Source organism: Psammomys obesus, unplaced genomic scaffold (genome assembly GCF_907164565.1).
Source record: "Psammomys obesus unplaced genomic scaffold, mPsaObe1.curated_primary_1811, whole genome shotgun sequence".
Classification (NCBI taxonomy): Eukaryota; Metazoa; Chordata; class Mammalia; order Rodentia; family Muridae; genus Psammomys; species Psammomys obesus.
This window is the reverse complement of record NW_026595981.1, coordinates 12,498,959-12,524,698: the sequence shown is the minus strand read 5'-3', so window position 1 is coordinate 12,524,698 and position 25,740 is coordinate 12,498,959. Positions and strand designations below refer to the sequence as shown.

Here is a 25,740-nt window from a genome sequence, read left to right as displayed (position 1 = left end):
TGGGATGGAGTCTGAGCTCTGCTTTGCCACTGGTAGCCCTGGGTGTGCCCCTTTCCTTCTTGGGGCCTCACTGACCTCACTTGCAGGTGCCAAACTGACCTACCTTCCTGAATGTCGTCTATTCCACCAGGGAGGAAGAGCAAGGACAAAGACACTTTGAGTACTAGTGAGCACATCACCTCACAGACAAAAAGCTGCCTCATTCCCATCAAGGCAATGGGCACAGTGCCCCAGGGGTCTTCAAAGAACCAAGCCAGGGCCCACTCCACACAGAGAGAGACTCTACCCTGAATGACCCCTGAGGGGACTTGTCAGGCAGCCCCTCCCAGAGCACCTACCTACCAACCCTCCTCCCTGCTCCATTCAAAAGGCTGAGCCATCCTCCTCCCTCAACCCCACCAGGCAGTGCTCTCTGGTGGTCTGAGGGCAGGAAATCAGGCAAACAGGGTAACCACCAGGGAGCTGTTCCCAACTGACCCTCGCCTGGACCTGGGCACAGCCTTGTCAACTCTCACCAAACTGCATTTTGTCTCTTCTCGCCCTCCTACCCTGGCTGCTGCCAAGAGCCTGGCAATCTCCTGGCCAAAGCAAACCACAAAGCCCAGACCAGACCTAGGGACTTGGTAAACAACCAAACCTATTGCTGTTGCTGCTGCTGCCGCCGTCGCCATGGCAGAGTTGGCAGAGGAAACCAAAGGAGAGCTACAGAGTCAGTCTGTCCAGTCCTAGAGGTCAATAAATTTACAGCCAAGGCTCATGGCCCCTGGGAAGAAGTCTTAGCTTTCCCAGAAGGGGGAAACAAAAAGAAGGGTTCACTGAGCCCCAAAGAAGGATAGCTTGAGGAGCTCTATGGGTTTCAACTATTCAAGTTCTCCCTTTTATACTGCTTAGAGGAATAAAAGCATGTGTCTGATAGTTTAACAGTTTGAATCATGGGAGACCAGGATAGGAAGACTATTATTACTGGTGACATTACTGTGTCACCTCCTGTCACCAATAATAATCGCAATATTATAATACCACAGCCATACGGTATCATAATACCGTGAGTCATAACGTGAATTATCACATAAGGCTCTATAAGCTGCACGACAGAATATGAGGAGTCGGGAAAGGCACGGCGTCATGTGCTGAGATGACGTGTCATCCTGTGACAGCTAGCTGACACTGCCCAGGGTAAAGGCAAGGCAGGGAGAGTGAAGATCCCATACCCGAGCCTGGATCATGGCAGGGTCTCCCTCCCCCCGTTCCTTGAAGAAAGTAGAAAGCTAGGTCAGCTCCGTTTGAAACAGTCTGGTTCCGATAAGGTGGGGAATGGAGGTGACATGAAACACGGGGGCCAATTCCCCCACTTACATGTTGCTCTCTCTACAAATATCTATCTCCATCTAGCACTGGACTCTTCTCCTCCTCGTTCTCTGAGAACAGGGAACAAAGAGACGAGATGGGTTACCGGCAGGCCTGCATGCTCTCCGTCAGCCAGCGCCCAGTGGCCCGGGTACCTGGCGGCTCCTGCTTGGCATAGCTTTTGCATCTGTGGCCACTGTGCGGGGTTTCTGTTTGAAGCCTGGCCCCTTCACATCCTTTCTGCTCTCTGAGTCTGGACGCTTAATTGTACCCCACCCATCCCGAGGAGACGAATTTAAAGAGAACCTTGGAAGCTGAGCTTGCAGCATCTAGGGCAACTGGCTTCAACAGGTACCTTGGAGGTAGGAGGACTCGGCAGGTGGGAGCACCCTGCATGGCTGGCTAGTGGCAGGGATCCTTTTACACGGGACTCCTCACTTGCATTGGCCCCTGGCTCTCACCAGTTGGGCCAGATGGCCTGAGAATCAGGGTTCCTGCCATCACTAATCTTCAGACAGGGGCTTGTACTAGGTAAGGGTGGCCTAGTGGAAGCCTCCTCTGCTGGGGGCACAAAGTGTTCCTCTGTATCATGGACTCAGCCTCTGAGACTCTCCTGCCACTCTCCTAGCCCCAGCACACCGGCAGGGTAGAGGTGAAATACTGAGTTGGTAGCCCAGCTCCTCACTGACCTGATTGTCAGCTTGTGGTGTCCCCGACTCTGGGCCACCTGCTCCAGGCCCAGGGCCCTCCAGGAAGTTGGATGGAATCAGGCCCCTTTGTCCATTCAGTTCCCCCTGAGGAGGAGATGCTGGTGAGACTAAGAAGGCCCCATTCCTGTCCCCTAGTAACCCAGCTTATTCCTGCAGCTTTCTGCCAGGATCCCTTGCCATAGGCCAGCCCAGCTGGTGAACCAGAGGACAGTACACCTTCCTTCCCCACAAGGGTCTTACATAGTAGAAGCCATCATCATCCATCTCCCCAAATACAGTAATGACGTCCCCTGCCCTGAAGGGCAGCTCCGCCTGTGGGGAGAGCAGGAGGCAGATGTCAGTCCTGGGAAGGCCTCATGACCCCGTTCCCCATCACTGGAGGAGGGTCCTCACCTCCACATCCATATTGGGGGAGTTCTCTCGGGGATTATAGTCAAATGCAGCCACCATAGGTCGGGAGGTTTTGGGGACAGCAGAATGGATCAGCTTGGGTGGACCTGTAGAGGGAGTGAGGGTGCTCCCGAACTCCTCCATATACGGTCCTCCACATTGAAGCCCTGTGGCCGCCGTCCCTCCCCGGATTGCCCGCCACTCCACTGCCATCACTCCTGAAGAGTGGGGCCTTCCCCAGACACCCTTGCTCAGAGACGGCTCCTTACCTGGACAGGGCTGTGCAGGGCTTTCCAACTCCACTGTGGAGAAAAGGTATCTCTGAGTCCTGCCTGACTTCCCCTCTTTGTCCCAGGCTGGGGTGGTGCAGGGCAAACAGAATGTCCACCCTCCCACGAAGGACACCCAGGAGGACAGATACTCAGAACATCAGTACAGGCCTGACCCAGGGCCAGCGAGCAACATGCTTCCGGGTGCACAGAGCCAGAACAAAGCCCCCCACTAGAGGTGGTAGATGTGGGTGGGAGTCTCGTTTAATCTCTCTATCTATTCAAAATCCTACCAGTGTCTCTTCCGGGTCACACAGAGCTGACACCCCCCCTCCCCCAACCTATACAGTGGTCACGGGTACCACAGGATGCCGGGGTCTTACTTTTCTTGGACCGGCGAGGCTTGGGGGGAGGCCCAGTCGTGTGGGCTGAGGAGTAGATAGAGGGTCCATTCCCTGGTTGAGGAAGGCAGATAGACCTAAGAGAGGAACTGAGGCAGGAGTGGGGGAATGGGCCAGACTAGAGGATTCTCCCAGGGTTCCCCAGTCTGGGTTGTTTTGTAGTGCAGGGCCTTGCTCGCTAGGCAAGAGCTCTAAGCCAGGCCCCTAGCCCCCTGAGCTATCCAAACTAGTTTCTTTCTTTCTTTCTTTTTTTTTTTTTTTTTTTTTTTTTTTTTTTTTTTTTTTTTTTTTTTTGCGTCTCATACGTGAGCTCATTTAAAGGCCCTGTACCTCATGCATGCAGCAAGAGCCAAGCTGACTCTAAAGTACATCATCGTAATCTCTTCAATAGGCCACATCCTGGGGCCAGCTGCAGAAGGGGTGAGGGGCAGGGGCAGGCATGCCAGCCTTGAGTGGCTCCACTAAACTCAGGACAAATGGGGCACCTTGAACCACCCCAGAGGGATCTCTGGGGTGAATGGGATGGGACTGGGTTGAAACCAAGGGTGGCTGGTGATGGGTGAGGGGCAGCGGCAGGCCGTACCCGAGCCCTCAGTGAGAACATTTGGGGGCAAGAAGCCCCGCTGGAGCAGCTGCTGTCTCCCCGCTGGACCGCTCACAGCCACCTCAGCCACCATGTTGCAGGGGATGTAGCCTGCGCGACCCCCACTCTCACCCCGGTAGAAGCCATCAGCGTCTTTGTCTCCGTAAACCTGGAAGCAGAGACCGGTTGTCTCGATGCTAGCTCCGCCCACCCCTTGCACTCCAGCCCTGAAGCCTGGTAGCGCCCCACTTGGACCGGCAGAAGAGTACTCTCTTCTGTAGACCGGGACAGAGGAGAGGGGGAAAGAGCAGACTAAGAGGAATCTGAGAAAGTCACCTCTTTCTGCAGCCCCCTCTCCCCACTACCACCACCGCCATGCAGCTTTCCCTCAAAGCACCCAGACTGGATCTCTCAAGCCCCAGAAGACGGCACAAAGCCTCTCATCAATCCTTAGAGGAATAATAAGAAATTCTATATTAACGAGCAAATAGTCCCGCTGTGCTGAGCACCTTGAATCATTCACAGGCCGGAGCGGACCTGACAGGCAAGTCTGTGAGGTCATGGGGACCATTCCCATTCTACCATAGAGGAAACTGAGGCCTTTGATAGGTTCTATAACCCACTCAAAGCCGTGTCCAAGCCTGGCCCTAGAAGCCATACTCTCAGACCCTCCCCCAACCTTACGCAAGAGAAACTTAGAAGACGAGATGCCGGCTAGAGACTGGAGCTCTGGCCTGGGGGGGGGGGGGGCGTCAGTCACCTTGAGGAGCTGGCCCTCCCTGAAGGGCAGTTCCTCTTCTCCGGCGTCAGGGTTGGGTGACATTGATACAGGGTCATAGTCAAACAGAGCCACGAAGACCCTCACAGGCAGATCCTGATGAACCGGTGCTTCTTGGGGGCTCCTTGGAGGGGCTGTGGAGAGCATTCCAGGCAGGGCAGTGACTCAATGAGCTTTATGCGCGGTAGGAAAAAGCTTCCTTGAATCTGCCTCAGCCACAATTAGGTGCTCACCCAGCTCAGTGGTTCCAGGCCTAGGCACCCGGGCCCCTCTCCTCTGGGGTCCTCTCCGCCCAGAGTTGTCATGCCCTCTGGGCTCCCCAGTCTCTGTTGCCTGCAAAGAGAGGGCAACAGATGGCAGGAGTGACATTCTATCCCCGTGGTGGCCCACGCTCCCTGGCTCTGGCCCCGGCAGCAGCGTAAGCGACACAGCAGAACAGGAGCACAGCATTCCTCTCCAGGGGCCTGGCCCAGCCTCACGGAGGCCCCAGACACCCCCATGGCGGGAGGACAGGCAGGAGGCCCTGGCTCTCCAATAGATGTGTGCAATAGAGGGGCCTGAGGTGGCCAAGGAGAATGTGAGAGGACAGTCTCCTGTCAGCATCGGGGCTGGTGGCTCTCTGGACATGGCATCACAGTCAAATGTTCTGAAGGCACAACTAGCTACTCAGAGGAAAGGGCCACACTGACCAAGGTGGCACATGGTGGCCAGTGATAACAGAATATTGTGCATCCCGGTTCCGTTCAGCAGAAGCAGAAAGCAGTGGAATGTAGGTGGGAGAAGACAGGTGAGGGAGCCCGGAAGCCCGGCCCCACCTCTGCTGATGGAGGTGGCAGCGTGGAATGGGAGTGGCTGGTGGGCAGCAAGCAGAGCCACCAGGCAGCAGCAGGCAGGGGGCCGCCCAAAGCGGGGAGTGGGCACAGACCCGGGAGGGTGGCTCCTTGGTTCTGCTGGTCGCACTGCGGCCTCTCCGCTCTGGTTCCCCTTTCTCCCAGGCCGGGAGGCGCAGGTAGGGATTGGGGCCTGAATTGACCTTCAGAGGTCCCCTGGGCCTTCCTACAGCTGCTGTGCCCCAGGCCTCCCCATCTGTGGGGTAGCAGGAGCTGTTGAGGCTGACACCCCCGCTGCCTGCCTCCTGCTCATCCTCAGAATCATACTCAATGCTGATCTCCAGACACTTTGGGGAGAGGCAGCTGACCAAGCTGGATTCCGGAGCAGGGCCACGGGGACACCTCCGGGAAAGACCTGGCCGCCCTCTCCCACCAGCCTCCTGTCCGACCCTGGTGCCCTCAATCACAGGGAGGCCGCCCCTCTCCCGTGGAGGGCCTGGCCGTGCAGAGGTCTGGGGCCCGCCATTGCCAAGGAGTCGGCTGCAGTGTTCTCGGGGATCCTGAGGCCGCTTGCGGTTTGGGGGCTTCTCGGGAGAGCCACCTCCTCTCCTCCGGCTGTTTCCACCAACCACTCCTAGCACGTCTTCCAGGTGCTCCCTGGCCCCGGAGAGCTCAGGAGACAAGGGACACAGGCCAGGTCCCTGGGGCTGACTGCTGTCACAATCCAGCCCTAGTAATGCAAGTTCAGGCTGGCTAGGGGCTTGGGAAGAGCTGCTGGGCCCTGGTTTCTCCTGCTCTTCCTCCTCATCCTCCTCTTCTTCCTCCTCCGGGATGCTGAACAGCTTCTTGCTGCGGAGCTGCTGGAGAGGCAACTCCAGGATCTGCTCCAAGATCTCCTCGTCGCTGTCAGTCTCACAAAAGGGGTCAGGCTGGGGCTGGGAGTGGGGAGAAGAGAGCAGCAAGGAAGAGAGGTCCACGAGAAAGATGAGAGGTCTGGGACCTTTGCCCTCAAGTGAGGACACGGGGTTGGGGGACACACACCCAGCCTTCCCTTAGCTTCCTGCCGAGAGGAAAGAATCAGAGGGACAGTGGCTGGACCAAAGTCACACATGTGACTGAACCGAGCGAGGATGACTTCGGTCCCTGCTGGGCAGAAGCCTGAGGGAACAAGCTGGGGAAAGTCAGAGAATTCTCCATCCTCTCCCCCGAGCCTCCTAGCACAAGGCTCTGAGAAGGCTTCCCAGGACTAGGGTGCTACATCTGAGAGACTGGGGGTGAGGTCTGAGAAGCGCTCCCCTCCCCCACTTTTTAGCAGGGCAGAAGCCCTGAGCTTCTTTTCATCCACTGCTTAGCACAGGACCCAGACCGCACACCTACACTTGCTGGAGCAGCTGCCGTGGGAGTGGAGGCCCTTGGAGCCTGAGGTCTGGGGACCAGCTCCTCCCCACCCCATTACCTTGGCTCCATTCTCCCTGATGTTGTTGTCAGCAACCTGCTTCTGGGAGGAACAAGGCCTGGAACCCAGTTCCTCTTCCTCTTCCTCTTCCTCCTCCTCTTCCTCTTCCTCCTGGATGTCTGATAAGTCCGAGTTGCGGCTGTGATCTGCCAGGGAATTAGCCAGGCGAACTCCAAGCTCTGACATCTCTTCTTTCTATAAAAGGCAAGACAGAGGCTTAGGGGTGGACTCCTCACACTCAGAAGGCTAAGGCAGGAGGGTGACAGCCCCACCTAAGCCACACAGTGATGTCCAGGCCAGACTTCAGAAAGAGCCCCTGTTTCCAAACAGAATAGCAAATTGAAAGAAAAGGCGCAGAGGTAAGAAGGAAAATCAGGAAGGGCTCTAGGCAGGGCCATCCCCAGCCAGAATCAGAAAGGGTCTTGACAAAGGAGGAGAGAGCCATGGCCAGAAAGCACAGTGGTAGGGGTACAGGAAGGTAAAGAAGAGAGAGAAGCGGGTGACAAAAAGAAAGACGTGACAAAGACACACACACATAACACAAACTAAGGTGTCTGGGCCAGAGCAGAGCAGAGCAGAGGACAAGCAGAGGGGGTTGACACAGTGTAGAGGGATGAGTCTTGTTTCTACACAGCGGATCTCCAACCTCTACCTCAGTTCTAGGTTTCCGCTCTGAGCCCAGATCTCCTCCGTGGCAGGCCTCAGGGTTTGGCTCCTTCTGGGTCTCCTCTCCTTGGGTGCAGCAAGGTGTGGGGCCAGCGCCTCCTGAAGCGCACTCCACTCCTTGCTTAGCCAGGGAGGGAGCCACAGGGCCAGGGCCTTCCAGGCCCAGGGTTGGCTCCACAGCCCGCTTCTCTTCTGAGGCGCCCCGCACAGCTGCCCCAGCCTCTTCCTGGAGAAATTGGCATCGAGAATGAGCCGAAACTCCAACCCTCCCTTCAGCTTTACACTTCCGGCTTCCCATCTAGCAGGTAAGTACCTGAGAGCAAGGGGCTGGAGGTTCCTCCTGGGGTCCCTTGGACATTTCCCTGGAAAGGCTGGCAGGGGAATCTTGAGTTCCATGGGGGACAGGATGCCGGACGGGAAAGCTGGCATCCCCAAGTCCTGGGGAGACTGAAGCAAGGGGTGTTCTGACCTCTGGGCTTGGTCGTGGTGAGAGACAGGACATCCTGGCTGGCTGGCAGGCAGACGCCAGGGCTGGGGCAACAGGGGCCGGGATGGAGTCAGTGGACTCGCCATGGGGTGACATAGTGCGCACAGTCACCTCATGGCAGGCCTGCAGCAGCTGCAGCTGGGACACCTCCACCAGCACACTGCCTGCCGTGGGGGAAGCCACCTCCATAATCTACAGGGAAGAGGGAGGCGAAGACAGCCAAGCGTGAGGGTGGGATGGCTGCCTGCTTGCCGGCTTCGAGCCAGCATTTCCCCCAAGCCCTTTCCTTAGTCCTCTGGCTTCAGAGTGGAGGCATTTCAATCCCTCAAGGGCCGCTGACACCCATGCTTTTAGCCAGTTTACGACTCAATGCCCACAGGCCAGGAGCTGGATGCTTCTGCCAGGCCAGGAAGACAGGCTTCTAACTAAACCCGGCGAGGAAGGACCCACATGCTGCCGTTCGGGGTTGGAGGAGCTGGAGTCCCCAAGCCATACCTTCTGCCCATCGGCGTAGACGGCGTAGCCTGTGACCCGGACACCATTGGAGGTACCAGCAGCGTCAATGGTGACGGGGAGCCAACTGATCATCAAGATTCCAGGAGAGGGCCCTGGTTCTACCTGTACATCCAGTGGGGCATCGGGCAGGCCTGGGAGATGTGGAGCACATGCAAAAGCAGTGTAGGGTTTTCCCTGAAGGAGATGGCAGCCACTTCCCTGAGAACACACATGAAGCCGGTCTCCTCCCCCCAAGCCCCCCACAAACACTCATGGCCTGGCCCCCTGGGTTTGGGGGACACACATACCTGCTGGAAGGGTGGTGAACTGCAAAGTGGCAGCTCGCTGCTCTGGCCTCTCCCAGCCTGGTTCCCAAGGCCCCTGAGATGGGATCTGAGCCTCCACTCGGGCCTGATACAGCGTGCCAGGCCGCAGGTGACAAAAGGTGGCCCAGTAGGTGCTGGGACGGGCAGGGGGGCACTCTTCTCCATTGAGGTAGATGGCATGGGCCAAGTTGCTATTCCCTGGCACCCAGGCGATCTCAGCGGATGTGGCTGTCAACCGATGGATCCGTAGCTGGCTGGGTACCACTCCAGCCCCAGCACCCACAGCCAGGCAACATCGAAGAGGATCCGAGCTGCCCCTGCTGGTCAGGGCCTGGACAGAGACATGGAGGGGCCCAGCCCGCAGGTCCAAATTTTCAAGCACAGCCTTGGGGGGCACTCCAGGCCCCAAGGCCTGACGGAGTTCCCCGTTGACAAAGACATGGAAGCCACGCAGGTCTACTCTCTCAGGAGGCAGCTCCCAGGCCAGCACCACGCTGTGGGCTAGCTGCTTGAGGACCACGATACGGCGGGGATAAGGCACAGCCAGGGGCTCGCCCAGTCCCTCTGGTGGGGGGCTCAGACTGAGTGCGTCTCCTGCAGCCTCCTCCTCCTCTGGTCTGGGCTGGCTATGTCCCCCGCTGCTCTGGCCTCCACTGCTGCAGCCACCGCCACCTCCGCTCAGGAAACTGAGCTCAGGGCCAGAGCTGTGCGACAAATCGGCCAGCTCCCGAGGGAGGGAGGTCAGGAGGTCGTCATCAGACACACGCTCTACAAAATTGGAGGGGACCAGACCCCTTCGGCCATCCATGAGCTCCCCTGGCAGAGGGAGGGCAGGGAAAGGGAAGACAAAGAAAAAGCAGAAGAAAAGCTGATCTGGTAATGCGTTTCCCCAACAGCTACTTCGTAAGTACCTGACTGAAGTCAGCCTTTACCTGTCGGTGGTTCTGAGACACGAGGTCAATCAAGATTTTAATTAGAGAGCTACTATCGGCTTTCATGGGTGTGGTGACTAGGTTTTCCTCACACAGGGCATTGCCTCTTAAATCTTAACGTGCATATGGATCACCCACAGATTTTTTTTATGAATTCAGATTCTAAGTAAGTCCAGTCTGGGAAGCATTGGGTTTCAGGACTTCACACCAGGTCCCAGCCAATGCTGGCACCTCAAGGACCTAGTTATGAGGACATCTGCATTCTAAAGCAGCACATACTGAAGTATTCCTAGGGGAAAATGCCATGACATCCATAATCTACTTTAAAAATAGTGAGGTTTTTTTTTTCGCCTACATACAGATCAGGCAAACGTGGCAAGGTGCAGACGGCTGTACCATCTAGGTGGAAAGCATGTAGACATTCATAGCAGTGGCCTTTGATGTTTTGTTTTGCTTTATTCTGTTGTGGTCTCATGTTGCCAGGATGGCCCTGAACTTACTGTGTAGCCCAGGATGACTCTGAGCTTCTGATCTCACACACACACACACACACACACACACACACACACACACACACACACCACCCCTCATAAATGCTAGGATAACAATGGTGCATCACCCATGGTTTTATGCAATGCTGGGGACTGAACCCAAAACTTTGCTCATGGTAGGCAGATGCTCTACCAAACACGCCACACCCCTAGCCTTCCCCTTTTTTTAAAGATTTATTTATTATGTATATAATGTTCTGCCTGCATGTACACCTGCACACCAGAACAGGGCACCAGATCTCATTATAGATGGTTGTGAGCCACTACATGGTTGCTGGGAATTGAACTCAGGACCTTTGGAAGAGCAACCAGTGCTCTTAACCTCTGAGTCATCTCTCCAGCCCCCCCCCCTCCAGCCCCTCTTGATATATTTTACATATTTAGAAACTTTTATATTAAAACTCTGAAACATCTGGGAGTGGTGATAGTATATTATGATCTCAGCTCTCAGCAGGTCAGAGGCAGGTGGACAGGAAGTTAAGGCTAGCCTAGATTATATAGTGAGAAGCTATCTCAAAAATGAGGGTGGCTCATGAGGGGCTGGAGAGACGGCTCAGTGGTTAAGAGCACTGGCTGCTCTTCCAGAAGACCCAGGTAAAATCACACAATGCTCATGTGGCAGCTCACAACTGTCTGTTAACTCCAGTCTGACACCCTCACAGAGACATAACAAAAAGCCACAGGAAAAAAAAAATAAAAATAAACCCTTTTTGCCGGGTGGTGGTGGTGGTGGCTCACATTTATAATCCCAGCACTCAGGAGGCAGAGACAGGTGGATCTCTATGAGTGTAAGGCCAGCCTGGTCTACAGAGAGAGTTCCAGGACAGCCAGAGAAACTCTGTCTTGAAAAACAACAACAACAACACTAAAAATGAAGGTGGCTCATCAGCTAAGAGCATTTGCTCGCTTTTGCAGAGGACACAAGTGCAGTTCCCAGAACCCACAACAGCTCCAGAGGATCTGATGTCATCTTCTGGCCTTCCGGCACACAGGCACGCACACACAAAAACACACACACAGCCACCCACGCACTATCATTCACACATAGAGAGAGAGATATTAAAAGGAGGGAGGGTCATGGGACCCCCTCCCCAGTGGAGCGAATGGATGCCGGGGGTGGGGAGGATAAGAAGTCCCTGTCTTTAGTGACGTAGCCACCGGTGAGTTACTCTTCATACCCGCGTCCATGCAAGTGGCCCTGGTTAACACAGTGGGTCACAAATGGAGATGAAGAAGACGTGAAGGTGAGCTGCAGACTTGGTGGAAGGGAGGAGGGATCGGCAAGGGTACAAGGAGAAAAGAGTGGGGCCAGAATGGATGGTCCACATCCGTGAAACGGTCAGAGAATAAACCAATCCTTTTCTTTAAAGAGCTAGGTACACATCTGGCGCACAGCACTTGAGAGGTGGAGGTGGGAAGATTAGGAGTCCAAGGTCACACTGAGCTAGAGAATGAATTGGGGGCCAGCTTCGACTACTTGGGACCCTGTCTCAGAAGGAAGGGGAGGAGTCCCGGAGACTATAGTAGATTTTACACAGATCGGAGAAACAGGGGCTCTGGAGCCCCTCAACTTCTCTTTGTAAAAAACAGAAAACAACAACAACAAAAAACCAGATACCCATCAAAAAAGGGAGAAACCACCTCATCAGGGAAGAAGTGACAGTGAAGAGCACTTGCGGTACCTAGAAAGGGTCAGGACCTGCAAGCCTATACCCAAGAGTACAGCTGGTATCAATCCAGGTAGCAATCAGTGTGCCTTTGTTAGGGGCGTCGGTCCTAAAGATGTGGCGAGGGAGTTTTTAAAAACATTTGTCATCTTCTTAAGGGATGGCAAGGGAGAAGAAGCAGGGCATACAAATGCATATAAACGGAGAACAGCTCTCGGGGAGCAGACACTGGGTGGATGTAGGGTCCCTTTGTGACAAAGCTGAGCTTCGGGGTGCCTGGGATGCCCCGGGAGTACTTTAGGTTCCGTCCCATCTTTTCTGCTCATATTAGAAGAAAAATAAAAGATACTTAAAAATAACAATACAGCGATAATATAAAATAATCATAAGAACCACAGCAGGTTGACTAGTGGTCCCCTAAAATACGGCCATGTTCCCCAATCCCTGGAACCTGAGAACATTACCTCATCTGGGAAAAGTATCTGTGCAGATAGAACTAACTTAAATATCTTGATCCTAGAGTACTTGGGTGGGCCTTGATTTAACGACAGACAAAAGGAGACAGAGAGGAGGAGGAGGCAAAGTGACTGCAGATGCAGAGAGTGGACTGATGTGGCCGTAAAAAGTGAGTCAGAGGCCAGCCTGGCCCACAGAGTGAATTCTAGGCTAGCCTAGGCTACATTGTGAGAGTCTGTCTCAAAACAAACAAATACCCACACCGTATTTCTGGTGTCTCAGAAGTTAAGAGCCACTTGCTGCATCCTGCTTGCGACTCTTGCAGAGGACCCGGGTTTGGTTCCCAGCGCCCACGTGGTGGCTCACAATCATCTGTAACAATAGTTCCAGGGGATCTGATGCCTTCTGCTGTTCTCGGTACAAGCATGCAGACAGGCGAATACACATATTAAGACACACAAGAACTAGGTCTGGGAGCACAGGCCTGCAATCCCAGCTCCTTGGGAGCCTGAGACAGGAGGCGTAAGAATTCAAGGCTAATCTGGATACAAACCAAGCTCACGGTCAGTCTGGAAAAATCTAGTGGGATCCTGCGCTAAAGAACCAAAAGAGGGCTGGGTACATAGCTCACTGCTATAGTCCCTGCATAGTACCATTCCCAGTAACACCAGACATCAAAATAAACAAGCGCATGAAGAGATAAAATTAAGTGTGATTCCCCTGAATGCCTAGTTCTTCGGCATCTGTTGTTACGAGAGTCTAACTGTTTGGAATCAATATTCCCAGAAGCTGCTCGTGGGGCCCCAGGAATGGAACTTGGCAGGCTCCAGAGCTCTTGGTGTTCACCCGACCCCTCTCCTACATCTCTATACATAGCTGCGGTCTTTGCCATGCTCCTCACCCCGCTAGCCATCCCCACTGCTAGAGGATGCGTCATGTGGAGCCAGCCAGGAGCACGCTTGGAGGAGTCTCTTGTGACCACTCTCTCCTGCAGGTTCTACCAGCTGACCTGGTCTCCGTGAGACATCTGCCTGAACTGCATGCTGAGCCCCGTGGCTCCCTTCAGGGGCAGGACAACCTCCCTGCAACTCAGTCCCGCCTACCACCTGCTCAGACCACGTGGGAGCCTAACATGACCCTCTGTCCCCAGAGCTGACTGGTGTCCAGCACCCCGTGGATCAGACAGATCCCTGACTGCAACTGTCACCGTGTTAAATACTGCTGTTCTCTTCCTATTAGCACAACAATTAATCCAGCCAAAGTACCCCACTGACACTCTCTCTAGCATCTGGACTGTTAGACACCCTGGCCTTCTCCAGGTCAGTCACCCTCTCTTTCCCTGCCGGCTGTTCTAAATCTCAGAGCATCCCGTAGCTGAGTCTGAAAAGCCGGGGTGGACTGAGTGTTTGGAGAAGCGCACAGGAAGGACAGAGGTCTTCACAGACAGGAGATTAAAGGCAGGTGACCGCCCAGGGCGATCCTTACCCTTGTCCTACCTTCAAAAAAGCCATCCTCATCCATGTTGCCATAGATGTAGATATACTCGCCGGCTGTCAGTGGGAGCTCAGCCTCTGGGTTCTCATTGGGACCCTCGAAGGGGTTGTAGCTGTTGGGGTAGTAGCAAAGGAGGAAGAACACACCAGCTGACGTTCCAGCTCCATACCCAGGTTCCCGCAGTCATGCGCTAAGCCTTCCCGGAGATGTGGTTTCTACTCCAGCCAAGCAGAGCACCCTTGGGACCCACCATTGCTGAATAGATGTGATGTGTGTGGTGTCCGGCCGGGACCCTCGCACCACCCTCCATTTCATCCATGGGTCTCCATCTTCCTCCACACCTGTCCCCCACGTACCCCAACGCTGAGGGTGGCAGAGTGAGCAAGAGAGACTTACCTGTAGCGTGCCAGGAAGACCTGGATTCTGGCTCCTCCTGCACTGCCCTCCGCAGCTGCCGGGACCAGGGAGACACTGTCTACCTCCAGCTCCTCTACCTCACTGGCTGTGTCCACCTGGGGCAGGAAGAAACGGTTGGTTCCTCCAGACTTGAAACAGAAGGTCTGTGACGCACACGGCTGTCCTAGTCTGGGGGATGTGAGGACAACTTGGACCTTTCCCTGAATCCTGGCTCCAACCGAGGACATAAAACAACATCCCCACACCTGGCTGCTGGCCAGGTCAGAGGGGAGCAGGCATCGGCAACAGTGTGACTCCCTAAGGCATAAACTCAGCAAATCATCTCAATTGTAAAGAACTTGGAGCAAGAAGGAAGAGGTGCTGGAGATCTCCCCTCTTTTATCCCTGTGACTGTACTTCCTGCTTCAACCCCACTGGAACCCCACTGGAACTTGGGCTCCCCTGAGGCTCGCCCCAAACCAGCACCATCATTCCATCCCACCAGGGGGCAGCAGCGGCCCAGGGCTGGGTTCTACCACTTGCTGAAACCCAGGTTAGGAGTGTTGCTGCTGGTCTGCCCTCAGCTTTCCGGGGTTCGTAGGTAGAAAGGGGGACATAAAGTGATCAGGAGAGCTGTGAGTGAAGTTAGCAATGACCACGGCTGCCATATGCTGGGCATCTCCTGGTGCCCCTTGCTGAGCCGTAACCCTTACAACAATCTTACAAGGCAGGTTTGTTAACCGCACTATCCAGATAAGGAAACCAAAGCCCAGAACACACAGCGTGTGACTCTCCTAAGACAAAGCTGGGATCTGAATCCAGGAACCCGAGCTCTTTCTCACAAAAGCAACGGCTTCCACTGCAGCCGAGTGCATGAACCGGCTCGTTATGTGAATCAGGCGCCAAACTGTCTCCTCCACTCAGCTCAAGACTCTTGGGCCTACCTGGACCCCAGAGAGGTACCGCTGATAGGCAGGCCCTGGAGATCAGGCTTCACCTGAGCTCCTGCACACAAGAGGAGCCCACAGGCCTGCTACGTCCCAGGGTCAGTAAGCACCTAACTCTTTCCACAACCCCCGCGCCCATGGTCCCTGGCCCAGGACTAACCTCTGGTGTGGGGCACGACTTGGGGCTGTTGTGAATGGACTCTGAGCGAGAAGAGTTAGAAAGAGATTCTGCCTTCTTAGCTGTCCTTCGAGGGACTCCAGTAAGGGGCGCAAGAGCAGGCTCAGAAGATTTGGGGGTACAGCGTCCTGGGGAGCCCGGCGGGAGGTCAAGGTCTAAAGAGAAGATGCCAAGTGGTCTGAGGAGGGACCAGGGAGACAGGGTGGCGCTTCTTGGACATGGGCATCTGGCCTCTATACCCAGATTTCCTAACAAGAAGGGAACTATCTGGGGAGAAACTGTGATTTGTATATATCAGACCCCTCAGAGCACTCGATGAAATGCACTGAGTTCCTCCTGCCTTGTGGCTCAGGAAAACTCATCACTTAGAGAGGTTAAAGCGACATGCTAACTCCGATTGGCAGGTAAGGGAATGGGCCAGCAGATCTGACTGACCTTTAGTTCTCTAAGCTTCCTAAGACCCTGCTACTGACTGGTAGAGACCCCAACTCCCAGCTGGAGGCAGCAGAGTGGCCCGGGATCTTGACTTTAACGAGGTGTGTCTTTAGCTCGCCATGCGACTTTGAACGACTGGCTGGCCTCTAGTCTCGAACTCCGTACACAGTCCCCAGATCTGAGGATTCCAGACCAATGCCACTAGGGGATCCCTTACCTTTGGGGCCGGATCCCTGGCAGGGCTGAGGGGTAGAGCAGCAGCAGTGGGGGGGTGGATGGTCCCCAAGGGCACTACAGCCCAGGGCAGAAGTAAGCAGATCCAGGGGGCCTGGGTGTAGACGGAAGGCCTGGAGCTCCTGAGCCAGAAGGCTGAAGCGCTCAGTTTGGCTGCGGCACTGGCCCTCAAGCTCTCGAACCCGGGCCTGAAACAAGAGCCACTGTGATGTAGCAGTCCTGGCAGGGCTACACAGTGCTAGCCAGCTCTCCACATAGTGCCACGTCAGGCTTTGGTTTACACTCGTGTCTCCCCTCCCCCAGCCTGAGCACCAACTAGGCCACCAACTCTCAGACTCAGGCCAGTGACACTCTTGCCTCAAAATACTTTATAAGCCAAAGGGGTCTCTTCAACCCATTACCACTAACAACTAGCTCCACCCCTAGTTATTCTCCCCTAGGCGGTGACCCCAACCTCAGAGGGGTAGGCAAGAGGTTCCATGGGAAGCTAGGGACGGCTTCGGATAGAACGGGTCGGTGCCCGTGACCTTTTCTCAATTACCAGGCAAGTCTCTAGATCAACGGCTCTCCCACTGACCACGTCATAGGAACACGAGTCAATGGGCGACAAACTTCCTCGTGGTCCAAGACAACAGGAGGGGAAGGCCCTGCCTCTGCCAAGTTCAGTTGCAGGTTTGGGATGAGCCCATGTGTCCTGTAAGCTCCCCAGCCTATCTGTGGCGTCTCGGGTCCGCCATCAGCAATGGCCCCTCTGTTGGCTATCAGAGTTGGTCCCCGAGGGAAGAGATAGGAGAGGGGCGGGGAGAGGACACCCAGAATGTGGAAGGCATGAGCAGACTGTACCTGCATGGAATCCAAGGTAGACTGGTGGGGAAGGAAAGCACAGAGAGGTTAGGACACTCAGCTCTGTGGGCCAATAACCCAGAGAGGGAGGGAAATGAGAGGGACCTACGACCACCCTGTCTGTGCTCTGAGCTGATATGGAGAGGAAGGACATTTCAAAGTGAGAGCAGCTTCCGAGATGGCTGGCGGAAGGGGGCAGTCTCAGGAGCCCTGCCCCTGTGTACTCAAGCCTAAGAAATAGGCCAACAATAAAGAGAATTCCACCTGGCCTTGGAGCATAAGGGCCCTCCTCGTACTCCTCCCCACTCCTCTGCTCCAAGGACCCTACCTCCAGCAGCTGCACAGCTCCCTCATGTTCCCTCTTGGCTTCAGCCTGGGCCTACAAACAGGAAAAGGCAAATTCTGGAAGGGAGGGTTGCACAACAGAACCGGAGTGGAGAATAAAGATGTGTGAGGGAGAAAGAGAGGGAGGGGCAGGAAAGTCGAGGGAAACGACGAGTAAGAAGGCAAGGAGAAAGGATCTGGGGAGCCAGAGGCTAAAGGGTCTCCTCCAGACTCTTACCCTGGGTTCTGTCTTAAATAGGAAGGTGAATGTCAAGAGAAAGAGGAATCAGCTGCGGTTTCTCTCCTGGGACAATGACCCCTCCAGTGGATGGATCCTGTCTAACCTGTCTGTGGCTCCTTCTGAGCCTCTTTCCCCAACCCATCTTCTATCCCTTGGAATGTCAAGACGCCAATGAACACATGCCACTCTATCCTCTCTGCTTTCTTCTGGGCATCTCATTGATGACCCCACACACCCACAGGGCCAGCCTCCCCATAGCTCCAGAATTGTGCCTAGTTGTCTGTGGTGTGTCCATTTGAATGTTTTATCGCACCCCCAAACTTGCCAGAACAAAACCTGAAACTCAAGGTGCCCTGTCTCCCAAAGTTGTTGCCTTGTCCTGGTTAGTTTTTTGTCAACTTGACACAACCTAGAGTCATCTGGAAAGAGAGACTCTCAACTGAAGGACTGTCTTGATCAGACTGGTCTGTGGGCATGTCTGTGAGGCACTGTCCTGATCGTTAATTGGTGTAGGAGGGCCTAGCCCATTGTAGGCAGCGCCATCCCTACACAGGTGGCCCAGGGCTGTATAAGAAAGCCAGCTTAGGGCTAGTTGTGGTGATGCATGCCTTTAATCCCAGCATTCTGTAGGCAATGCCAAAAGGTCCTCTAAAAGTCGGAGGCTATTCTGCTTTGCATAGAACATTCTGGACCAACCAGTGTAATATATAGTAAGGCCATGTCTCAACAAAGAAAAGGAAGGAAGGAGAGAGGTAGGAAGGAAGGAAGAAAAGAGGGAGGGAAGAAGGGAGGAAGGAAGGAAGGAAGGAAGGAAAGAAAGAAGGAAGGAGGAAAAAGAGAGGGAAGAAGGAAGGAAGAAGGAAAGGAGGGAAAGAGGGAGGGAAGAAGGAAGGAAAGAAAGAAATTTGGAAGGAGGGAGGTAGGTAGGGAGGAAGAGAGGAAGTGAGGAAGGGAGGGAGGGAGGGAGAGAGGAAGGAAGGAAGGAAGAAAGGAAGCTAGTTGAGCATAAGATACTGGGAAGGCCAGAGAGAGAGAGAGCCAGTGAGGAGCATCCCTCCATAGTTTCTGCTTCAGTTCTTGCCTGGACTTCTGTCCACGGTAGACTATAACTGAGAACTGAAACTGAAATGAACTCTTTCCTCCCCTAACCTGCTCTTGGCTGTGGTGTTTAGCACAGCAACAGAATGGACCACAATAGTTTGCCTTCATCCTTCACGTGCTGGGATGGGGGAGATGAGAAGCCCTGTTCTCCCCAGGATTCAAATAGATAAGGAGTGACACAAAAGGGGTCTCGCAATTTTATCCCCGAACTATATTTGCAATCCAGCAGCTTGTGCAGCCTCCTAGACCACTGGCCCAGCCGGTCACCCTCTGGATGCCACTCCCAGCATCCACCCCGCCAGCAAGATCTTGTGAAATTAGGAGTTGTATCATTTCCACCTCCTGCATAGAATCAATCATTTCTCTCCTTTTGTTTTGAGTCAAGGTCCCTCTACATCACCCACCCTGGCCTCGAACTCGGGATCTTCTGTTCGGTCACTTGAGTGGTCAGGAAGCTGTATTTTGTTCCCTGCTGTCTCCCCAGTGCTTAGCATACAGCAGCTGGTAGACCAAAAAATACCTGTTGGATGAGTGGGTGGCAAAGCTTGGGGTTCAGCCACCCGACAGCCACCCTTCCCCCGCCCCTGCTCCCACCTGCTGCAGCCTCCGGACCTCCTCCTGCTTCTCCTGCAGGCTGAGCCGAGCCTGCTCATGCTCCACCTCCAGCTGCTGCCTCCGCTGGGCCACCTCCCGCATATGCTGGAACACAAGGCTGGGGGTCAAGGCCAGAGCTTTCCCAACCCACCGTTTCCACAGGAGGCATAAGGCCAGGGAACCCCAGCGACCACCTGCTCCAGATACCCTTTGGTAAAAGGGAAAACAAAGGCGGAAGTGACACAAGGGCCGGCAGTGCCTGAACCCCTAACGTGCCACAGGGGCCTCTCACCTTCAGCACCTGCTCCAGGCTCTCCAGCTTGCTTTGCAGGCCCTGGCTCTTGCGAAGGGCTGAGTCCCTCTCCTGTGTTACCCCCAGGAGCTGTCCCTTCAACTCCGCATTCTCCCACTCCACCTGGAGAGGGGGCATTGACCCGGAGGTGCACGTGTGAGCTTTGTCCCACCTGAAACTTGCCAGGGGGTGGGGGACAGTTCCCTTCAAACTCCACCCCAAGAGGAGGCCTTCAGGCCTCGCTGAGGCACAACTCTCTCCAGAGACATGGCGGAAACCGAACCTGCTCCTTCTCTGTGGCTCTCCCACTGAGCCGAGAGTTCTCCTCCACCAGGCGGGCATTCTCATTCTGGGCTGCCTTCAGCTGTAGTTCCTGTAGGGGTGGGGTCAGTCAAGCTCCGAGAGAGGGGCTAGAACCCGCTTTTCTCACCCTCTCACACGAAGGCCCCTGCCCTCTCCCAGGCAAGGCCTCCCACAGAACCCTGCAGTGGCCAGGGATAGAAATCTTAAGAACAAGAGGAAGCTGTGGGTCCTGAGGATGGAGCGGGAGGGGGGCGGGAATGCCAGTGGCCTGAGGGAGCAACCATCTGGATAGCCTGGGAGAGAGAGGGGAGCTGGCCTTAGCTTACCAGCTCCTCACATCGCCTCTGCTTTTTCCTGGCTTCCTGCTCCAGGCTCTCACATTTCTTTCGCTTCTTGCAGAGCTCAGACTCCTGTTGGGTCAGAACCAAGAGCTTCTCACCAGGAAAGGTGGAGCTTCACATAGCAGGCCGCCCCTGGCCCTCCACCTAGCACCTACCAGCTGCTGCACCCTTTGCTGTTTCTCTGGTTCCCTTAGGACCACCTGTGGGCTATCCACGTCATCCTGGAGTACGGCCTGCAAATATCCGGGGCAGGGGGATGGCAACAGAGAACAGGGCCCCAGAGCAGCCTGTCTCCAGCCTAGTGTACCCATGGGAAGATCTCACCTCGTGACCGGGTCGGCAATGACATCTCTGCCTGGGAAGTGGGCGAGGGGGTGCTGTCTGCCTACCCCTCCCAACATCTCCGGCTGACAGAGAAGGATAAAGGTCGCACCCTATATCTGTGAGCCATTGTGCTTTGAGATCCCAGGACCCACGTGTGCCCTGGGAGATGGGTTCTTTATCCAGGCCACGGCTTTCCCTTTTTAGCTTTCAGCAGCTGCACTGCTCTGCTGCACTCAATAACTGTCCTGGACGTCCTTCAGTGACTAGCAGAGAACTGGGTGGCTGCTTGGATCCCCAGGGATATATATGGTGTTCCTGGAGCTAGGGTTCTGGATCATCCTGTCTGAGCCTGGCCTAGAGTAGTGTAAACCTAGCCGGACCCTCCTGGCTTCCCCACAAGCCCACCCCCCCACCCCCCACCCCCGCCCCATCAGCTTCCCATGTATTCTTGAAAACTTTGGAGGGCAGGTTCCGATGGGAGGAGCATCTTCCTCCCCGGGTCGGTCAGAACAAGGGGCAGAGTCTGAGCAAGCATCACCACCCCTTCCTGCACCCCGACCCCGCGAGGTTTATGTCACCACCAGGTCCTCCTCCCTCCCAGCCTTCTTCCTAGGAGGCTAATCTAAACGCTGCCCACTGAGAATGATGCAAAGGAGCAGGCCCCTAGGTTCCGGAGGTCTAGGCCCTCCCCGCAAGAGCTGCCTAGCCCCTCACTCAGCGAAGGTCTCCCGTACCTGGAACTGAGTCGTATGCACCGCCCCCTCGGGATAACCCGGGCCAGGCCTGGCCACCGGGCGGACGCTGAAGGGGGCGTCCCCCGCTCTACCGCAGCTGCGGGAGGAGGCGGTGCGGGCTGGGCCCCGGGCGGCTGCCAGGGCAACCGGGGATTTGCGGCCGGGCTGTACCACTAAGCGACACGGCAGGGGCGGCCAGGCTGGCCCCGTGGGGAGCAGGCCTACAGAGGGAGGAACCCCGAAACCCCCAGGGGCAGGGCGCTACGCAGGAGGCTTGGACAGGTCCCTGTTCCCTGGTGGGGAAGGCTCCCTGGATCCTGAGTGAGCGTGCAAGTCATCATGGGGTCCCCATCTGAGCATCGTGCAGGGGGAGATTCCCGGATCGCCCCGACCTCGCATCTGAGCACACTCACACACCTGCCCTTGCGCAGGCGCTCACCTCTCCCGGGGCCCCTGGGGCCGGCGCCCCTACTCTGGAGAGGGCAGTGGGAGCCGGGGACCGGGCTGGCCGGAGCGGCTCCCGCTGGTTGCGCAGGGCGATCTGCCTCTGCAGCCTCAGCACTTCCCGCTGGGACTCGCGCAGCAGCCGGTCGAAGTCCCTCAGATGCAGCCACTGGGGACCTTCCTAGGGTGGGGCGACCGGGAGCGGAGTCAGTCCCAGTCCCTGCCTGGCCCCTGCTCATCTCCGGCGCTGCTCCGGTTCTCCACCGTACTCGGTCGGTTCCGCTGCGCGGGAAAGTGCGCATCCTCCCGTGCCTATATGGGCGCGAGTAGGCAGCCCAGCCGCGTGCCCCCCCACCTCGGCCCGAGGGCAGACCTTCGCAGCAACTCGTTCACTGGGCGCTCGCAGGGTGCTTGCACTGTGCTAAACGCCTCGGGAACGCTCCTTCACACAAGTGTGAACTACGTGTGGATTCCTACAGTCAGATCTACTGGCACAGAGCTTCAAGCCTGGAGCACAGAAATGTCCAGGGCTGGGGCTCATGGCTCCACCCCCTTCGGTTCAGGCCGCCTTCTCCCTTCTCCCACCTGGGCCGTTGCCAGGGGAACCTACTCCCTCCCTAGCAGCCTCCACCTCTCCTTTTCATTTGCATCTCATTAACATCTGGTCCACATCCCACACTCCAAGCAGACATCCTTTTGCAGGATCCAGCAACGAGAGAAGCCAAGGGCCCCTTCGCACCTTGCCGACCAGAGTGAGCCTGGCCTGCAGCTCCCTGCACTCCCGCTGCAAGGCGGCAATCTGTTTGTCCTTGGCCAGCAGCGCACTGGCTGTCTCACTGAGGTCCCGGGCTCGCTGGCGGGCTAGGGCCTTACGACACAACTCCAGACCGGATCCGGGTCGGGGCACGGGGGCACTCACCTAGCCAAAGGTGGGATAAATGAAGCCAGTGGTCACACTTCCCAGCCCTCATCACTTCCTAGTCCTCATCACCCAGGGGAAGAACTAAGATGAAGACCAGTCCGGACCCCCAAAAGGACTGCATCCTCATTGAACCTCATCCTCGTAGTCCCCAGGCAGGCTCGAAAGCGTTAACCCTACATCTTAGTTTAGGCTCGAAGGGCTAATTCAGGGCTGCCACTATGACGGGTCTTCCCCCTGCCCCCACTCCAACTCCACACCCCAGATGAGCTCAGCAGGAGGCTGCCACCAGCTCCAGCGCCGCCTGGTTAATCCAGAATTCTGTTCCCCCTGCGGCTGAAGAGCGTCCCCATCCACCCTCTTCCCTCCTGTAGCACCAGATACCCTCAGCCTCCTCCAGGCCAGCATTTGTCCTTCCTAGTCAGCCCCTAGCCTCGGTTCCCCTCTTCCCAAATCACCCCGCCTACCCCCAGCAGCCTGTCCTCACCACCCTCATGTTCGTTTCCTGCAGCTTCTGGGCCCTCTCCTCCAGGCGCTTGGCAATGACCGCCAGCTCCGCGTTCTTCCGCTTTAGCCTCCGTACCTTCTCCTCAGTCTCTGGGAAGCTGCTCTTCCTCTGACAGGGGGTCAGCCAGAATTAAAGTGTGTAGGGAGCACCCCACGGACCCATTCCTAGAGTCTGGCCACACAGTGAGTCCTTGGCAGTGCTGAGCAAGGGTCCACTGGGTTTGGGGGTATGTGGGTATGTCACCCCTGGGTGCCTCCCTCCTTGGAGGCTGTTTATGGGGCGATCAGGGTGTTGAGGGAGACCCCACTCTTCAGGCCTCACCAGCATCTGGTTCTCCTCCTTAAGGATGTTACAGCGCTGCTGCAGCTCGCCTAGGGCCCTCAGCAGCTCCAGATTGGGCCTGTCCCCGAAGCCCACGTTCAGCTTGGCCTGGCATGGGGAAGGACCAGGTACAGCCCCTCAGAAACCTGTTCAGCCTAGCTAGAGGCTTCCATATGAAACACCTCCCCTCTACAGTCTGAGGAGCTGAGAAGGTCCCGGGCCTCCGGAGAGGGGTACTACAGGACCTAAAGAGACGGGGCAGTCCAGTCCTCTATGCCTTCAGTGGCGACCCACACCCCCGTCCACCATCCTGGGGCATTTCCTGCTGTTCCCCTCTCCTTGCCATCCTACCCATATCCTCCTCAGTAGTGCCAGATCAAACTCCCTCCCCAGCCCTCTAGACTTCTTGGGTCCAAGGAGTCCCCTGCCCTCCTCTAAAGTCCCGCTTCCTCTGTCTGTTTCCGTTGATCACTCACACCCACCCACACCATAGTCTTCCTTGGCTCAGCCCAGAACCGAGCCCACTCCCACATCCCCAACATAGCCCGAGACCCCCAAAACAGACAGACTCACGGAGGAGGAGGAGACCTAACACAATCAGACACACATATACATGCACACACACGGAGGGGCAGGGCCAGAGAGACACAGAACGGAGCCACTTAGATTCCCCTCCAACGAAGGGAGGACAGAAAATCCAGACAGACTCCCAGACACACAAGAAATGTGGGCATTCGGGCTACAGGTTATGGCTGGCCCATCTTGCAGCCCTCCTCAGCCTCTCCTACCTCATAAGCCTGTGCATCCTCATCCTCCCGGCGGAGGCAGCCGTCCTCAGGGCTCTCTGTCGGGTGCCCCAGCTTGGACAGCCCAGTCTCTGTTCCTTCAGGGTCAGTATTCCCAACAGGCCCAGGGCTTTGGGCTCCCTCAGGTTCAGAACTCTCTCCAGACCTCAGTCCTCTAACCTGCAGAGCTATCGGAGTGCCGGCAATGCTGGGAGATGCGTCTCCAGGTTCGCACCCCCGGCCCTGGGTCCAGTGCCGCCAGGCTGGCAGTGCCCACGGCTCCATGGCTCCAGGCTCTCCAAGCCGTGGAAAGGTTGTCAGTTGCTCCATGGTTTCGGCAAGGGGCCCCAGAACCTGGTCCCGGGGACATCACCCAGCCAAGTGGGGAGACTGACAGGAGTCATGCCAGGCTAGCCCCTTCTCCTCGTAAGCATTTGGCTTCACAGAGAGGCTCCATCAGAAAGAGGTTGGCTGAGCTCTTGCCACTCACGAAGGAGGCTTCAGAAGGTGTCGGGGTTGCCAGACTGGAGCTGGGGGTAGGGGGTATGTCAGCTAATGTTTGCTCGTGGTTCTGTGGTGTGTGTGTGTGTGTCTATGTGGAGAAGCAAGGGTGTCCCTGGGGTGGGGGTTGCAGAGGCCACCACCAGCAGCGCCTAGCTGTGTGCGTGCCTCCTGGGCTGTCCCTGCCGGTCAGTGCTGTCCTATACGTGTTTGGAGGATGAGCACTTGTGTGTGTTGACGAGGGTGGTGCTATGTATGTGTCACTGTCTGTGCCTGTTTCAGAGTAACCAGTTGTTTCTGCGTGGGGTGGGGGGTGTCTGTATTGCAGGGCTGTGGTAGCGTGTGATGCTCTCGCTGGTCCTATCTCAGTGTGCCAGTGTTGGGAAGCCCCGTGTCTCTGTAGCGGTGTGTGTCTGTCAGTGTCTGGAAGTCTGGCCACCCATCGCGACCCCTCAGCCTGGACTGGGGTCCTCGGGAGTTTCTGGGGGTGATCCCCAGTGTTCCACTGTGGTCCTTTATCGCCAGCCTTTCTCTCCGCTGCCGCTGATCACTTGCGTGCTGGGTGGCTGGGCGGTCCTAAGGAGGCCTGGGTCGATGAGCGGCTTGCCTCATAGTCCCTGACCCAGCTAGTCTCAGCTCGAGGGACTGCGGGGGTCCCTCATGGTCCCGGAGCTCCCCAAATGAGACGATGGGCACGAAGGAGGGCTGAGCCTCAGAATGAGGAGTGGGGAGCAGGGGAGAATCATCAGCCCTTCCTTCCCCCTCCTCCTCCCCTCCTGCCCACCAATAGGAAGTCAGCTGCTGGTTTCCATGGCGATGGCGCTGGACTGGTGGGCTGGACCCGCTGGCAGGCTGGCAGGGTCCGGACAGAGAGAAGAGCGGGTTCCTTGCAGCTTGGAAAGCCTCCCCCACCCCATTGTGGCCTCATGATCCCCTTGACCTCACACATCCTCACATCTACCAGGGTGCAGAGGAAAGGGAGTGGGAGCAGTCCTCCACTGTCAAGCAAGACTGATAGAGATAGGACAATGTGGCAGAGACCGAATAGAAAAGGGCAGAGCTGGAATGATGGGATTTGGGATAAAACAAAGAAATAAAAGGCTGAAAATGGGGAGACGAGCAGAAGGACAGAGGTAG

General features: G+C 56.2%; 1 protein-coding gene across 5 annotated transcripts in view; it reads right to left on the bottom strand.

The window, feature by feature from the left end:
• Tspoap1 (TSPO associated protein 1) overlaps positions 1-25,296 on the bottom strand; it is a 25,541-nt gene extending 245 nt beyond the window's left edge. Inside the window, exons 1-31 of one of the 5 annotated variants that reach the window (XM_055619812.1) lie at positions 24,106-25,296; positions 23,318-23,425; positions 22,976-23,104; positions 22,309-22,488; positions 21,565-21,750; positions 20,223-20,300; positions 20,053-20,136; positions 19,707-19,796; positions 19,424-19,546; positions 19,132-19,236; positions 17,200-17,250; positions 16,872-16,892; positions 16,012-16,216; positions 15,342-15,514; positions 14,235-14,350; positions 13,841-13,950; positions 8,721-9,554; positions 8,413-8,564; positions 7,744-8,109; positions 7,417-7,656; positions 6,765-6,959; positions 5,404-6,243; positions 4,712-4,811; positions 4,461-4,612; positions 3,701-3,869; positions 3,100-3,171; positions 2,717-2,749; positions 2,451-2,554; positions 2,298-2,369; positions 2,037-2,141; positions 1,357-1,418 (exon numbers count right to left, since the gene is read on the bottom strand). In XM_055619812.1, the coding sequence (XP_055475787.1) occupies positions 1,389-1,418; positions 2,037-2,141; positions 2,298-2,369; positions 2,451-2,554; positions 2,717-2,749; positions 3,100-3,171; positions 3,701-3,869; positions 4,461-4,612; positions 4,712-4,811; positions 5,404-6,243; positions 6,765-6,959; positions 7,417-7,656; positions 7,744-8,109; positions 8,413-8,564; positions 8,721-9,554; positions 13,841-13,950; positions 14,235-14,350; positions 15,342-15,514; positions 16,012-16,216; positions 16,872-16,892; positions 17,200-17,250; positions 19,132-19,236; positions 19,424-19,546; positions 19,707-19,796; positions 20,053-20,136; positions 20,223-20,300; positions 21,565-21,750; positions 22,309-22,488; positions 22,976-23,104; positions 23,318-23,425; positions 24,106-24,432 (5,550 nt within the window). In that variant the 5' untranslated portion in view covers positions 24,433-25,296 and the 3' untranslated portion in view covers positions 1,357-1,388. The other 4 variants (XM_055619813.1, XM_055619814.1, XM_055619816.1 and 1 more) reach the window with 4 other exon arrangements.
• Between the last annotated feature and the right edge of the window lie 444 nt (positions 25,297-25,740).